The 16,961-nt window shown below is 41.6% G+C and overlaps 1 protein-coding gene across 1 annotated transcript in view; it reads left to right on the forward strand.

The window, feature by feature from the left end:
• Positions 1-16,961, forward strand: part of COL4A4 (collagen type IV alpha 4 chain) — a 159,695-nt gene that overhangs the window by 115,051 nt on the left and 27,683 nt on the right. Inside the window, exons 36-40 of the mRNA XM_043995203.1 lie at positions 1,098-1,205; positions 2,396-2,503; positions 13,483-13,554; positions 14,753-14,881; positions 15,157-15,270. Of these exons, the coding sequence (XP_043851138.1) occupies positions 1,098-1,205; positions 2,396-2,503; positions 13,483-13,554; positions 14,753-14,881; positions 15,157-15,270 (531 nt within the window). The remainder of the gene's footprint in view (positions 1-1,097; positions 1,206-2,395; positions 2,504-13,482; positions 13,555-14,752; positions 14,882-15,156; positions 15,271-16,961) is intronic.

Below are 16,961 nucleotides of genomic sequence, written 5' to 3' on the forward strand. Positions count from 1 at the left end.
CTGGGCTTCCTTTCCACCAGTCCTTGGGCCTGCCTCTATGATCCCAAGCCAATCTGAAGTTTTCTATGGTTATCTCCATGAAGTTTCATAACCTTTCTCCTTGTAACTAGGATAGGGATCCCAGGACTTTTTCCCAGGATACTGACATACGGCAGCTTTCTTTCCTACAACAGTGTTATGTATCTGATGTCTTGGAATCCTCCCCTGAACATCGGGGCACCTATTCCTCACCTGGCTGCTACCCCTATGTTCCCCCCACTATGGTGGTCCCCTCCCGGTGCTCGTCTGGTAGAGTTGTAGGATGGGCTCTTAAGAGCACCTCCTCTTCTGAAATGACATGCTGTGTGTAAACATGTGCAAACCATAGGACCTTGGAGCCAGGTCTTTAGGGAAGGGTGTTAAAAGCCAAACCGAGAAGCTGCTATTTGACCCAGAGGCAATAGGAATCTATTGCAGAGGCTTGGTAGGGGAGTGATGTGGTCGGATGTTTTTTAGGCAGGGGCTGGAAGAATACTTGTTGGAACTCATATAATATTGATATTTCAGATAAGGGTTGGACACAAGACTTCTGATCCTTTTCTTTTTTTTTTCTTTTTTTGTTTGTTTTGTTTTGTTTTGTTTTTTGGTGAGGCAATTGGGGTTAAGTGACTTGCCTAGGGTCACACAGCTAGTGTTAAGTGTCTGAGGACAGATTTGAACTCTGGTCCTCCTGACTGCAGGGCCGGTGCTCTATCCACTGCGCCACCTAGCTGACCCACTGCTGATCCTTTTCAATCATAGAGATTCTAGAGATATAGACAACTGTTAATATTTTCGATGTGGTCCCTGAACTACACCCTCAGTCCTTGAGATTTGATAAAATATGGTTGTCAGAGAACTGGAGGCTGCTGAAAATTCTGAACCTTACTACAACAAGCCCCCATAGACGGGCTATCCTGAATTGGGACTCTCGATTCTCGCTGGTCCATTGAAAGCAGAGACTTAATTCTAGAAGAGTACCACTGTGGTGTCATGACTATATAAAATGTCATGACTTGGGAGGTGTGAAGACTCACTAGTGTGACACAATCACTCAGTCTAACTCATCTGTCTTTCAGGATATTTTGGACAGCAAGGAGATCCAGGCTTTCCAGGCTCTCCAGGGTCTAGTGGACCACCAGGAAAGAAAGGAGCCCCTGGATACCCAGGACCTCCAGGATTTCCAGGTAGCCTGAAAACTGTGATGATTAAAATCTAATGTGTGTGTCCTTACCTGCTCCCCCCCCCCCTCGTGTGTGTGTGTGTGTGTGAACTAGCTAGAAATTACTTATAAATTAGGAGCTTCAGCAACAGTTTAGGCTTTTAAACATTTATTAAAGTATATTAGAAGTAAGAAGAGAGAGAGAGAGAGAGAGAGAGAGAGAGAGAGAGAGAGAGCGCACATGCCTCTGAAAGAATGGAAAAAACCCTATCTCCAATTTATGCCTGGAGAGAGAGAAAAAGAGCCCTTCACCTGGCTGCCCACACTTCCAAAAGGAAAAGGTCCCACTCAGTTCCCTCCGAAGCCCCCTGTTGAACAGGAAAAAGGGCCGTCCCCACACACAACTCCAAGCTAATTGGCTGGTCACATTCAAGTCCATTGATTGACATGACTTAAAGGCATCTCTCTATGAATAGAGGCAACTTCCGTGATGCCAGTCTGACCTTCAAAATCTCAGAAAGGTCATTTCATGCTTTCTTGATTCTCAGAAAACATACTTGGGCTACAAATTGTTGCCAAAAAAAAAAAAAAGATGTGCGTGTTTTGGGGAAGAGGGAGAGCATCTTATAAGACTCAACATTTCCCCTACTTTCTTTACTTCTCCCTGCTGTGTATATCATATGAGATACCTATATATACTACTTGAGTGAGTTTTCCTCTTAGACAATCCAAAGAAAGGGGAATTGGTAAAAACAAAACAAAACAAAAAAACCAAAACCAAAACAAACAAACAAAAAACCACCCAGTGGTGTCAAGCTCAAATAGAAATGGAAGCCACTAATCTATATGTATGGATGCCTTCAGGCTGCATATTGACTTAGTTTTTAAGTGTAATATTATCAGTTTTATTATATTTTTATTTATTTTGTTAAATATTTTCCATTTATATTTTAATCTGGTTTGGTCTGCACAAGTGTCCCATAGGCCTCATGGTTAACTCCTGTAGTAGCTAATCTATAGTAGTGGCTATGATTCCTCACTGGGCGGGGAGGGGGGCGGGTAGAAATAAAGAGAACTAGTAAGCTTAAGTAATAAATGTGACCTCCGGAGCTAGCAAGCAATGGTGTTGGTTACCAGTGAGTTAGCCTTATGTACTTTTTATGCTTTTACTCAAGGAGCATCTATTTCTGAAAGAAATGCCTCTTTTATTGTCAGGTCCTCCAGGGATTCCTGGGCTGAAAGGGTATCCAGGGGAAGTGGGTGACCCTGGACCTCCAGGGGTCAGGGGAGATCCAGGACCACCAGGGCCCAAGGGAATGAAAGGTAAGTGATAAGGAATCTTGGAAACCCAGGCCCTGGGGAAATGATTTCCTGCCTGCTTATCTCCTCCTGCTTGCCCATGCATAGTTCCTTCTGGAGATGAGTCTGCCTTGAGAATGACTCTCCAGAATAATGAGGGTTTCATTTCATCTCTTGGAATATATTTCTCTTCTAATGCTCATTTTGTTTCCTTTTAAATATCTAAAGAAACCATTTTCCCCTATTTGATGTTTAAGGTTGCTGCTACCTTTGGGTAATATTCTGTGGTCCTAAAATCTGTCCTATTTAATGTAGGCAGCTAGGTGGCATAGTGTTTATAATGCTGGGCTTAGAAGAACAGAGTTCAAATCTGACCTCAGTCACTAGCAGTGTGATGCTGGGCAAATCACTTAACTTCTGCTTGCCTCAGTTTCCTCATCTGTAAAATGGAGATCAAAATGAGATAGTAAATGTAAAGTGCTTAGAGTAGGGCCTAGCACACAATAGGTATTTAATAAATACTTCTTTTCTTCCCTTCCCTATGTAGTATCTAAAAACATGTCAGCCTGTGATTCCCTCTGACAATACAAATCACCAGCTTTCATTAATTCAGTTCAGGTATGCATCTGCGGATTTCAAGTCAGGGGACTTGGTTCTAAAGCCCAGCTCTGCCACTTAGTACTTGTGTGAGTTTGGACTTCATCTTTTCAGGCCTTGGTTCCTCATTTGTAAGGTGAGGGGAACAGATTAAATGACTTCTGAGGGCTCACCCAATTGTATCTTTTTTTTTTTCTTTCTTTCTTTCTTTTTTTTTTGCAGGGCAATGAGGGTTAAGTGACTTACCCAGGGTCACACAGCTAGTAAGTGTCAAGTGTCTGAGGTTGAATTTGAACTCAGGTCCTCCTGAATCCAGGGCTGGTGCTTTATCCATTGTGCCACCTAGCTGCCCTCTCACCCAATTGTAAACAGAAAGTTGCCATGATCAAGGAAGTAGTAAGGTACAAGGAGATTTGAACTTGGTTCTTGACACAAAGTTTAGCACTCTGTCCATTACGCTGGGCATCTTATTGGACAGATATTAAAAACTGAATTCCTAATCATACAGTGCACCCTGCTATACTCTGTTGTTTTGTTTTGTTTTGTTTTGTTTTTTAGTGAGGCAATTGGGGTTAAGTGACTTGCCCAGGGTCACACAGCTAGTAAGTGTTAAGTGTCTGAGGCCAGATTTGAACTCAGGTACTCCTGACTCCAGGGCCGGTGCTCTATCCACTGCACCATCTAGCTGCCCCCCTGCTATACTCTGAAGGGGGCCACAGAGGTCTCAGAGGGTCTCAAGTAGAAACGGGCCAAGACGGTTAGACATTTGTTAGTGGGCAATCTTTGAAAGCATCAGAGGTTTTTGAGGAGAGAAGTGACATGCGATCTGTGTTGTGTGTTTGGAAGATTAATCTGCAGAGTATAGACAGGGTGGATTGGAGAGAAGGGTTACCTAAAGCACAGAACTCTGATTTGGGCGGGTGGAGAAGGGAGGGAAACAGCCATGAGATTTCATTGGTGTGGGGATTTCCTGGTATGGAAACTCCATCCACTGATACAGATGGATAGAGTATTGGTAACTCATACCCTTTGAAAGTTATTGAGGGGGGACAGCTAGGTGGCACAGTGGATAGAGCACCAGCCGTGGAGTCAGGAGTACCTGAGTTCAAATCTGGCCTCAGACACTTAACACTTACTAGCTGTGTGACCCTGGGCAAGTCACTTAACCCCAATTGCCTCACTTAAAAAAAAAAAAGAAAAAAAAAAAAAGAAAAAAAAAAGAAAGTTACTGAGGGTACTAAGAGTTTATGGCAGTCACCTGTAGTCATATGGCTTGTCTGTGTCAAAGGCAGGCCTTGAACCCAAGTCTTATGGCTCTAAGGCCACCTCTCTGGCCATTTTCTGAGCTGCCTTCATCACATAGATAAAGGGTTTTTTAAATATCTTATTTGTTGCAGGGTTTTACTGAGAGTGCCCAATAAAGCCTTTAGGTGGCCAGTTCTTAAGTAGATCTCAAATCTGTCTATCTTCCAATTTGTGCCCCTGCCCCTCCTTGAGAGCTGCTGCGATTGCTAGTTGGGGAAACAGGGCAAGATCAAGTCTTTTCCTCTCTCTCTTCCCCCTCTCCCCCTAACCCTCCCCACTCCTGCTAGGCTTTATTGTCAATAATGTCTCTCTGTCTAGTGATCACAGGATTAAGAGTCATGAAAAGTAACTCTTCTTTCTGAAAGCGTGAGGGTCCCCCCCTCCATTCCAAGGTTATTCTTCTCACCCATTTAAAAATTCTTATCAGAATTCATTTTCTCCATACCTTTTGACTCTTCTTTCAGTCCTCTGAAAGTTTCTTTATAATTATCATGCTTCAGAAAGCATGGCTTACCTTTGCATACTTTGGCTGCTACGAATGGAAATCATTATTCTGGGAAATTGGACTGGACTGCTCTTGTGTAATGTGTATATTATTAGATAACTTGGGGAGTATGTAAGTATGTGTGTGTGTGTGGGGGTGGTACTGGGGTCCTAGAACCACATTCTTTCATGTTTTCCCAGACATTTTCATCACTGAGAATAATGTCTCAGCTAGGTTCCTTCCCTCCTCCCTTCCCAGTATTAATGAATTTGTAGAATGTGGAGTCCAGTGCTTTTTTGTTGAGTAGTTGGTTTCATGTGGGCTCTGAAGCAAAAAAGAAAAAAAAAATCTAAGAATGAAGCTTGGTTAATTCCAAAATAACAATATTTCCAGCTAAGAAAGATTCCTTCCTTCCTTCCTTTTACTTCCTTCCTCCCTCCCTTCCTCCCTTCCTTCTTTTTCTTCCTCCCTTCCCCCTTCCTTTCCTCCTTTCCTTCATTTCTTCTTTTTTCCTTCCTTTCTTCCTTCCTCTCTCCCTTCTTTCTTTCCTTCTTTTTCTTTTTTCTCTTTCCTTCCTTCCTTCCTTCCTTCCTTCCTTCCTTCCTTCCTTCCTTCCTTCCTTCCTTCCTTCCTTCCTTCCTTCCTTCCTTCATCCCTCCTTCCTTCACTTCTATATATTTGATGGAGTTTGCCTCTGAAGTAATATCTCATTGTCTGAAAGGGTAAGTTGGGAAATGACCAGATATAACCAGTTTCCATCATTAATTCCTGACGTGTTTTTGCAGCCTTTTTTCTCCTAGCTTCCTAACCTGTGAGGATTTTGTTTTAAGTGGCCTGGGACCATATATTTGGTATATCCAGGGTCACCAGATTGATGGAATACTATAGACTGTTCCATGTTTCTTGATGTCAGTATTACTATAATTAGATGAGGTAGCACATTAATTTCTTTTTTTTAATTTAATTTTATTATCTTTTCTGACTAACAAGTATTTATTTTCTCCATCCCACAAAGTGAATAATAAAAAGAGAAAAACCCCTCATAACCAATATACATAATCCAAGTAAAACAAAGTCCCAAAATGGACATCTCATTCAGGGTAGCTATTTCTGTTCCTGAATTAATCTACCCACAAAATGCATTGCAAAGAAACTGGTGGTGTGATAGTCCGGGGTTAATTTTCTCTAAGAGAAACAGTCCAAAAAGCTGTTGCCCCAAACACTCCAAGACACGATGACATGAATGATGGGACTCAGGAAGGAGAGAAGCAGTGGAAAGAAGTCAGATGTGGACACACCCAGGCGTGCATTGCAGTGTAGCCTGCTGGACTTGCAGGGACACTGTGACTCTATAGACAGCAAGCTGAAGACTCAGGATAGCTGCTTCAACTGTAATGCGTTTTTCCCACTGAAAAGTCTATTGTGTCTCACAACACCATTGACGATCCCCACTGTTGCAGTTAATCATCCTATGAAATAAAAATAAGGTACATTCCAGCAGAAACATTTTGATCTGAGAAACTAAATTTATGATATTTGCAATATGTTACAAATAAGCTCTGAGAACTGATTATCTGGTTTGAATAAGCCAACCGCTAACTGAACCCATTTTTTATAAAGCAAACCATATGGATTTCGAGTTGTATTTTTGTTCATTCAGATTTCAATTTCAATTGTAAAATGGGCTAAAAAGTGTGTTTTAATCTTAATCTACTCAAATCTATCTGCTAAGTATGTTCCCTGTAGGAGAAAAAAGTATTTGGTAAACACAGTATATCATGGCATACTTGTAAACCGTTGACATTTGGAGGTTAGAATAGAAGATGAGGGACAAATACCTCTAGGTCAGGGCTTCTTCACCTGGGGATGGTGAGATTTAAAAAAATATATATTTTGGTAACCCTATTTCAATGTAATTGGGGTTTTTTTGTTTTCCTTAGTATTTTTGGAATCTTAAGCATTTTTATTATTCATTATTTTTATTTTTTAGGACTCGGTAATCTTAAGTGTTTTACTTTATGCATTTAAAAATATGATTCAGAAAACGGAGCCATAGACTTCATTAGACTGCCACAGGGGTCCACGATGCCCCCCAAATGGGAACAAGTGCCTGGGCAGGCTGACAGGCAGCACAGAAGCTATAGTGAAGCGTGCCAGACTGGTTTCTTTCAGGGCAATCCAGAAAACATACGGTACAATAAAAAGTACCCTAAACTGGCTTCCCATCAGGAAACACACAATACTGTACATATAGACAGGCATAAGAATGATAGAGGTGTGGGGCAGCTAGGTGGTACAGTGGATAGAGCACCGGCCTTGGATTCAGATGGACCTGAGTTCAAATCTGGCCTCAGACACTTGACACTTACTAGCTGTGTGACTCTGGGCAAGTCACTTAACTCCAACTGCCTCACCAAAAAAAAAGAAAGAAAGAAAGAAATGATAGAGGTGTGCCACTCCCACATCATGACAGAATTTTCTATTAAGGTAAATCTTTTCAACCAGACTATACCCTCCATGACAACCAGTATGTTCATTCCAGCAAAGTCCTAATTAGCCCCCCAAAGGGAGGCCCTTGAAGTGGTCGTGTTATTCTCATATGAACTGCAGATTTCCACTGGAATGGAACCTATTATCCTATTTTATACAATTATAACTTGGAATAATGCAAATTCAAATTGGGACCTGGGTTAACGTATGCCCTTTCTGGATCTAACACAGTTCTTTGCATAAAGTAGGTGCTCAACAAACTCTGTTGGTGAATCAGTTAGATCTAGGATCGTTAGCTCTTCCTGGCCAGAAGGGGACTTTAAAAATGCCTTAGTCCAGCTCCCTTATTTATTACATATGAGAAAGCTGAGACCTATGGAGGTTAAGAACCTTAGCTAACGTTACCCAGTGGGCTTATGGCAAGATCAGGACTGGATTCTGCATATTCTGCCTACCAGACCTGAGGGAGTGAGCTCTCTTTTCTGGATATTGACCACAGAGGCATGTTTAGAAATATATTGTTTTGTCCAGACTACAACCACTGTGGAAAGAAAGCCACAAATGATCAGTGGCTAGCAGGGATTGCTTCTGCTGTTATGTCTGAAATGGAGATTGGCTTCAAACTTGGCATTCATTGATGAGTGCTAGAGAGAATTGGCAAGCAGGTGTCACATGGGCAGAACATTGAAATTGACAGTAGCAGTGAAGAGGGGAGTTTTTTTATTATTGAGGTGAATATTTTGTCCTGTAGCTTAATTGCTCTTCAGTTGTACCTACTGAATATTTTAAGCATGAATAACTTTCAGATTTAGGAACCTGAGGATTAAGGCTCTCATTTAAAAAAACACACAGAGAGAAGTCCCTAACAAAATAAAACACTCCAAACACTATATAGATGTAACTCAGCTCAATTTTTAAAAGATGATACCGGGTCAAATATGGGTCAGCCCGTTCAGCTGTGGCCGGAGTCTGAGACTGTGGCCATCCAAGAGTTAGATGTGTTGATATTACAATGGATTGCTGGCAAAGGGGCTAGAAATTCCCCAGTAAGCCAAGTAAACCTAGCCATCAATCTTTGTGGATAAAGGGAAGATCAAAACACTTTGAAATAGCAAAATCGTTTCCAAAAGGGGAAAAAAAGGATAATTGTTTTAGATAAATGGCAATAAATTTCCAAGTTTGGCAGATAAAGAAGGTCTGCGTGTTCCTTCGGTTCAGCTTTTGAAACTATTCCATAAATAAGAATGAGGACTGGGAAACATGAAGTTGGAGAATAAAACCATCGAAAGTGATTAGAGGATGGGTGAATTAGAAATACCAATGAGAAATTCCCATTCCATTGGGACTGCCTCATAGACTGAGAGATGGGGGACTGGAATGGATCTCTGAGGTCATTTGGTCCAACCTCCTCATTTTGCAAATGAGGAAACTGAGGCCCGTTGAGGTTATGTAACTTTCCCAAAGTCATACACAGGCAGTAAACTGTGAAAGGCGAGATATTTCAGCCTATATGCTCTGACTCAAGAACCAGTGCTTGTTCTAGGAAAGCCTGCATAAATTAAACTAATTCAAGACCAACATGAATTACAGAATATATTTTTTTAATTTTTAAATTTTTAGTTTTTTTAGTGAGGCAATCGGGGTTAAGTGACTTGCCCAGGGTCACACAGCTAGTAAGTGTTAAGTGTCTGAGGCCAGATTTGAACTCAGGTACTCCTGACCCCACAGAATATTTTAAATGAATGTTCCAAGCACATATATAATGAGAATTGGGTTAAGAGTACTCTGTAGCAAAGGCCAGTTCATGGAGGCCCTGCTTTGATAAGTAAATGACAATGATTAATAATTGGTATGACGACCATATATATATATGTATAAAATTCAATAATCCAATAAACACTTATTAGGCATCTACTATGTGCTAGGTGGGCAGGTAGTGGCAGAGTGGAAAGAGCACCAGGCCTGGAGTCAGGAGGTCCTGAGTTCAAATTTGACCTCAGACACTTATTGGCCGTGTGACCTTGGGCAAGTCACTTAATCCTGATTACCTCAGTTTCCTCATCTGTAAAATGAGATGGAGAAGGAAATGGCAAATGATCCAGTATCTTTGCTGCCAAGAAAACCCCAAATGGAGTCATGAAGAATTGGACATTTCTGAAAAACTAAACAACAACATTTGCCAGGCACTGTCCTAAGTGCTTGGGGATACAATTAATAAGAAGAAGACAGTGCCTGCCCTCAAGGAGCTTATAGTCTAATGGAGGGATACAACACACAAAAGGAGTCAGGGAAGGGAAGGGAAGGGATATCAGGGCATACCCCGTGCAAAGGCATCTCGTACCATAGAGTTGAAGCCAGGAAAAGCAACAGATGCAGAATGAAGAGAGTGGAGAATCCATTTCCTGGCCTCTATAAAGGAAGGCATCAGGAAGCATTTGGTACTCCACCCTCCAGTGCTCCAATCAAAGGGGAGAAGAGGCCAGGGGAGGTGATGTCAGTCAAGTCCTGAGCCACTTTACTAAGAAAACAGGGTCATTAGACAGGAACTCCCCCTTTTCCTGTTCTCTTTATCTCAAAACTCCTTGTTATCACTCAACCTTCCCTACCTTCCCTGGGTTTCTGACACTGAAGAAGCCCTTCTTCTTGCCAAGGCCAACCTCCCCATGTGCGTTGTTGAGCCTATTCACTCCTTTCTTCTCTAGCCAACTGCATCTTTAATCAATCCCTCTTTTCCCCCTACCTTCAACTAATATTCAACCTCCCACTCTCTACCATTTCCTTCCCTCACCCATTCTTTAGAAATAAATAAACCTGGGGGCAGCTAGGTGGTGCAGTGGATAGAGCACCGGCCCTGGAGTCAGGAGTACCTGAGTTCAAATCCGGCCTCAGACACTTAACGCTTACTAGCTGTGTGACCCTAGGCAAGTCACTTAACCCCAATTGCTTCGATAAAAAAAAAAAGAAAGAAAGAAACCTTCATGAGACCCTACTATCCCCTAAAACTTTTGTATCCTTCTTTCTTTTTTTTCTTTTCTTTTTTTTTTTTTTTGCAGGGCAATGAGGGTTAAGTGACTTGCCCAGGGTCACACAGCTAGTTAAGTGTCAAGTGTCTGAGGCTGGATTTGAACTCAAGTCCTCCTGAATCCAAGGCCAGTGCTTTATCCACTGCACCACTTAGCCACCCCCAGTCTCCTTCTTTCTTAAATAAACTTCAAAAAAATGTCTGCACATGCTATCTCTGCTGCTTTTTCTCTCTCATTCTTTAATCTTTTGCAATATGAATACAGCCCTCACTACTGAAGAGAAACCTTTCTCTCTAAAGTTGCCAGTAATCATTTCAATCCAAGAGGTAATGAGATTTTCTCAGTCCTCATCCTTCTTTACCAATTTGCTGCATGTGATACTGTTGATCACCCTCTTCTCCTGCATACCCTTTCCTCTCTGGGCTTTTGTCTCCTGGTTCTCAACTTAATATATCTGTTTCTTCTTTGTCTTCTTTGCATGCTCATCATCATGTCTGGTGACTGGGTGTTCTATCCTAGGATCTCTTCTCTTCTCCTCTCCTCCCCTCCCTCCCTCTCTCTCTGTCTCTGTCTCTGTCTGTCTGTCTGTCTGTCTCTCAGCATCAGCTCCTATGGTCTAATGGTCTAACTATCACCTTTATGCAGATAACTTAGAGATTTATTTTTCTAAGCCCATTTCCTGCCCTGAACCTCAATTCCAAATCACCTATTAGACATTTCAAACTGGATATCCTAGGGACAACTCAAACTCATCATGTCCTAATCTGAACTCATTTGCTTCCCCACTGTAATCTATCTTGTTGAGTCCTTTTACAATCATGCCTCACTCTTTGTGACCCTGTAACCCTCCCCTCTTCAAAATTTCATTATTTCTGTCAAAGGCATGTCTTCTCTAGGTTCATAAGCTTGGTTTATCCTTGAATCTTTGCTCTCTCCCTCCCCAACATATCCGATCCCACAGTACCTTATCTTGCTGTTTCTACCTCCACAATATCTTATTTGTATCTGACCCCTTCTCTTCACTCATATGGCTGCCACCTTAATTAAGTCAGTCGCTTATCACCTCTCACCTAGATTATTGCAACAGCCTTGTAACTGGACTCCCTGCCTCAAATCTCTCCCTACTCTGTTCCATCTTCCACTGCTGCCAAAATAATTTTCCTTAAACTCAGATCTGACCATGTGACTCCCCTATTCAATCAATTTTAGTGACCCCTTCTTACTTCTGGGATAACAGAAAAAACTCTTCAAAATCTTGCCCACCCTCTCTTTCCAGCCTTATAAGGCATGACTTCTTCTCCTGAACGGTGCCTTTTCTTTCATTCTTACATATGACACTCCATCTCAACGCCTTTGCACTGGACACCTCACAAAAATGCACTCCATCCATACCTCTACCTTATAGAATCCCTCTCTTTCTTTAAGATACAGTTTAAGCACCATCTTCTGCATGAAGCCTTTCCTGATACACCTGTCCAACTGCTATGGCCCTCCCCAAATGCCTTGTATTCAAATACTCTGTATTTATTTGTACTGATTCACTTTATGCTCTATATACTTCTATGTTGTAACGATTGGAATGACACCACCTGCTGAAGACTTACTGTAGAAAAGTTCCGCCATGAAAGGAAGGTCTTTGAGGGCAAGAACATGCATCTTTTCTTTGGCGTCAGGAAGTGACATTTGCTAGTGGGAGGAAGAAGGAGGAACCTAGTGCTCTGACTGGGGCTCTTTCCTTTGGACTCTGGTGGAGAGCGGAGCTAGAAATGTGCTCTCCCTTTAATAGATAGGAATCTAGGCCTTTTCTCCTCTCTTTACCAAATTCTTATTCTCCTTAATAAATGCTTAAAAGTCTAACTCTTGCTAAAGCTTATAATTTATTGGCGACCATTCATTAGATATTTTAGACAAACTAGCTAGAATTTTAGCCCTTAACAATGTACACTTGTCTCCCTCATTATTAAGTAGTAGGAAGACTGTGAGTGGGGATTGTTTCATATATATATATATATATATATATATGTATATATGTATATATATAAATATTCTTTTGGGGGAGACAATATATGTTTAAAATAGATACACACACACACACACACACTGAATACATGAAATTTTGGTAAGGAGACAATAGTATCTGAGAGATTAAGAAAGGCCTTATGTAGGAGGTAACTTCTGAACTGACCTTTGGAAGAAACTAAGAATTCTTAGAAACAAAGGTGAGGGTAAATGCATGCCAAGCATGGGGCACAGCTTGTGGAAATACCCAGAGAAGGGAGATGGGATGTTGTGTGTGAGAAACAGCAAGAAGTTCAGTTTGGCTGGACTACAAAGCATCTGAAGAAGAAGAATGTAAAATTAACTTGGAAAGGTAGGTTAAAACCAGGCTGTGAAAGACTTTAAAAGACAAGTAGGGAAGATTGTGTGTTTTATCTTAGAGATAATAAATTACTAGAGAGCTACCGATAAGGAGAGGAACATGGTCAGAACTGTGATTTAATATGATCACTTTGCCAACTCTGTGAAGGATGAATTGGAGTTGGAGGAGATGAAACAAAGCGACTAATTTGGAGGCCATTGAAACACATCATGAGACTGCCAAGAAGCCTGAATTAGACCAGTGGCTATGCAATGAGGAAAAGACCAGGGATATGAGAGAGCCTTTGGAAGTAGAATGGACAAGTCTTGGCAACTGATTTGGATATATGGGCTGATGGAGAGAGGTGTATTGAAGATAATGTCAAGGTTTTGAACCTGAGGTGACTCAAAAGACAGTGGCACCCTTCCAGAAATGTGAAAGTTCAAAGGATAGATGGTTTTGAGGGGGAAAGATAATGAGATCTGCTTTGGACATGTTGAGTTTGAGATGCCTACAGGACATCTAGCAAGAGGTTTCTAATAGACAGTTGGACTTCAAGCTGTTCTTAATAAAAATGTTCAGTGACTTGGATCTCAAAGAATAATAGATGTAGCCCAAGCCCTTTGGGGTAATGTTAGACTGTTGGCCTCTTTCCGTATGTTCTTGTAAATTGTGCTTGCTCAGTGATCATTCACTAATACTGAATTCTTTATTGACTCCTAACAAAGCTGCTTCTGCTTTGAAGGTTCCTCTGGACTACCAGGATTGGATGGCTTGCCTGGACTCAAGGGTCAGAAAGGATCAAAGGGTAGTTCAGGTAAGGGGAAAAAATCATTCTGAGCAATACAGAGCATTGCCCTGTATTTGATGTGTATTTAGAGAATCTATATGAAGCAACTATTGTGGGCAAGGTAGCTTGCTAGGTGTGGGGATACAAAAACAAATGAAACTGTCCATTATTAGACTAAATAACATGATGGCTTAAGTTAATCATATTATTGTGGCAGCAGTAATTATAGAGGGATATTCTAAATGACTTTCATGAAGGAGCATTTGAAAAAAAAAACATTTGTTAACCATGAATTTGGAAAAGTTCAGCTCAACTTGAAAGCTGTATATTATTAGAATCTCCTTGAGATTTATTACCTATCCCAAGTGCTCAATGTAAAATTATTTAAGTAAAACCAGATTTCAAAATTTCATGAACAACAGATAAATGGGAGTTGGGTAGGGTGCTTTGTTTGGGTTTGTTTTTTGCCTTGAGAGAAGTAGATCTTTTTTAAGAGGCCATATGGGTCCACTTAAGTGAGCCTTCAGAACCTTCTCCCAGAGGCATCAAGAGAGGCCTCCTGGAGGAGGTGACATTTGAGCTGGACCTTGAAGGGAGCAAGCAATTCTGAAAGAGGATGGTGAGAAGGGAGAGATTTCCATTTTGGGAGCGAGTCAATGCAAAGGCAGGAGACTAGGAGCTAGACTATCAAAGACGAGGACCAGTAAGAAGGCCAAGTCTGCATAGACCATAGAGCACACCTAGAGGGGCAGATAAAGCAAGGTGGGAGCTAGGTCCTGAGGGACTTCGAATGTCAAACAAGAAAGTTTGTATTTGGTCTTGGAGGTATGAAGGAGAGACTGGAGTTTATTAAAACTCTGGCTTTTGACTCTCTAGGCATGTGAATAGTTTTGTCTTTTTTTCTCTGTCTCTCTCTTTCCTCAACCTCTCTCGATGTCTCTCTCCCTTCCTTCTTCTCTCTTTCTTTCCTCTCCATCTTTCTCCTCCTTCATTTCTATTTCTCTCTCTCTCTCTCTCTCTCTCTCTCTCTCTCTCTCTGTGTCTCTCTCTCACTTTCTCTCTCTCGCTCTCAACACACACATATGCATGTATGTATGTATTATGTATTTGACTATAGTTTGACTTTCTAGGAATCATAGGCAAGATAATTGAGAATCACTGGGGTATATCTTTTCTACAGAAATGATGATCCTGTATTCATGTTATTTTTTTTTTTTGTATAAAGGCTTAAATGAAGTTGGTCCACCAGGCCAAATGGGACTGCCTGGACTAAAAGGGAAGAAGGGGGAACCAGGAAGACCTGGAGCTTCTTGTCCAGGTCTTTCTGGAGACAGGGGTCCCCCAGGTCCCCCAGGTAAGATTCTGTACTTTCTCTCTGTCTCTGTCTCTATCTCTGTCTCTGTCTCTCTGTCTCTCTCGCTCTCCTCCTTTCCCTCTCCCTTCTCCCCTATCTCCTCTTTCCTTTCCCCTCTCCCCTTTTCCCTCTCCCTCCCTCTCTTCCCTTCTACTTTCCCCATCTTTCTCCCCCACTCTCCCTCCATACCCCTGCCCTCTCCCCTCTTCCCCCAAATGATAAACTTTCTATTGGGTTAAGAGTTTAATATTTTAACATAAAATCTATTTCCATAGGGAGACCCGGACTACCCGGACTACCTGGTCCTATGGGAAAAACTCCTCAAGATGAAATCCTGCCCCCTGGTCCCCTGGGAGATCAAGGTCCCCCTGGTCCCGATGGACCAAGAGGTATCAACAGAGTTGTGTGGGCTCCAACGTGAATAATAAATAATGCCACCTCGAGTGATTAAGTGTCTGGTTACTTATCACTTCCTAAGGCTAGAAGAATGCCTGAAAGTACAGAATTGTAGCCCTTGCGTCAGACACTTAGGACATCAAGTTACCAGGTTCAATCTTTAGTGCTCTCGCTCCAAAAACCTGGGAGGATGTAGCTGTGGCATCCCCATCTCCCTCCAGTTACTGCAGCTGATTCCCTCACCTCTGGCACTTAGTTTATGATCTTACAGCCTTACATTTTATTGAAAGGAAGGAAATGAAACAGAAATATTTGAGCAAGTGACTATTCATCTGAAAGATGTGCAAACCCTTAGAATTTCTTATGACCAGGGTTAGCTAGGTGGCACAGTGGATAGAGCACCAGCCCTGGAGTCAGGAGTACCTGAGTTCAAATCCGGCCTCAGACACTTAACACTTACTAGCTGTGCGACCCTGGGCAAGTCACTTAACCCCAATTGCCTCACTAAAAAAAAAAAAAAGAATTTCTTATGACCCCAAATCTGAAGGCACCCACCTCAAGAAGAAGCTTTGCCTTGAAAGCATTGTCTTGGGCCTAAAGGAAGCAGGTTGGTTTTGGGTGGGTAGGGGATCAATTGGTCAGTTAGTTTCTCTCTCCATCACCCCAACCCCAACCTCAATAAGCTTATTCTTTTTTGTTGTTGTAGTGGGGCAGTGAGGGTTAAGTGACTTGCCCAAGGTCACACAGCTAGTGTCAAGTGTCTGAAGCCAGATTTGAACTCAGGTCCTCCTGAATCCAGGGCTGGTGCTTTATCCACTGTGCCACCTAATGGCCCCTGCTTTTTTTTTTTTTCTGCTTATTCTTCTTTTTTTTTTTTTTTTTTTACATATAAGGTATTTTATTTTTTCCATTACATGTAAAGATATGTTAAGGGCTAAAATTCTAGCTAAACTGTCTAAAATATCTAATGAGTGGTCGCCAATAAATTATAAGCTTTAGCAAGAGTTAGACTTTTAAGCATTTATTAAGGAGAATAAGAATTTGGTAAAGAGAGAGAAAGGCCTAGATTCCTATCTATTAAAGGGAGAGCACATTCCAAGCTCAGCTCTCCACCAGAGTCCTCAGGAAAGAGAGCGAGAGCGAGCGCCAGTCTCTTCCTTCCTCCTCCCACTAGTCCGCATCACTTCCTGACGCCAAAGAAAAGACTCCTGGTCTTGTCCTCAAAGACCTTCGTTTCATGGGCGGAACTCTTCTACAGTAAGTCTCCAGCAGGTGGCGTCATTCCAATCGTTACAGATAGTTCTCAACTTTTGTTTATACAAGCTTTACCATTTCAGATTTTTCTCCCTCCCTCCCCTCTTTCCCCCCTCCCCTAGACAGCAGGTAATCTGATATAGGTTATATCTATATATCTATATACATATAGATAGATATATATATATACACACACATATATATATCTACATAATAACATTAATCCTATTTCTGCATTAATCCTGTTACAAGAGAAAAAATCAGAGCAGTTTATTCTTAAGATTATAGATCTAGGCCTAAAAGGGCTCTTAAAGGCCTTCTAATCTGATCCAAATAATTCTGGCCTTCACTGAATGACCAGTAGTAGTCCCTAGCCCAAGCCTCTGTGGCTCATTGTTTAGGTTACAGTGGCTTTGAATGAGTGTATATA

Source organism: Dromiciops gliroides, chromosome 3, assembly GCF_019393635.1.
Source record: "Dromiciops gliroides isolate mDroGli1 chromosome 3, mDroGli1.pri, whole genome shotgun sequence".
Classification (NCBI taxonomy): Eukaryota; Metazoa; Chordata; class Mammalia; order Microbiotheria; family Microbiotheriidae; genus Dromiciops; species Dromiciops gliroides.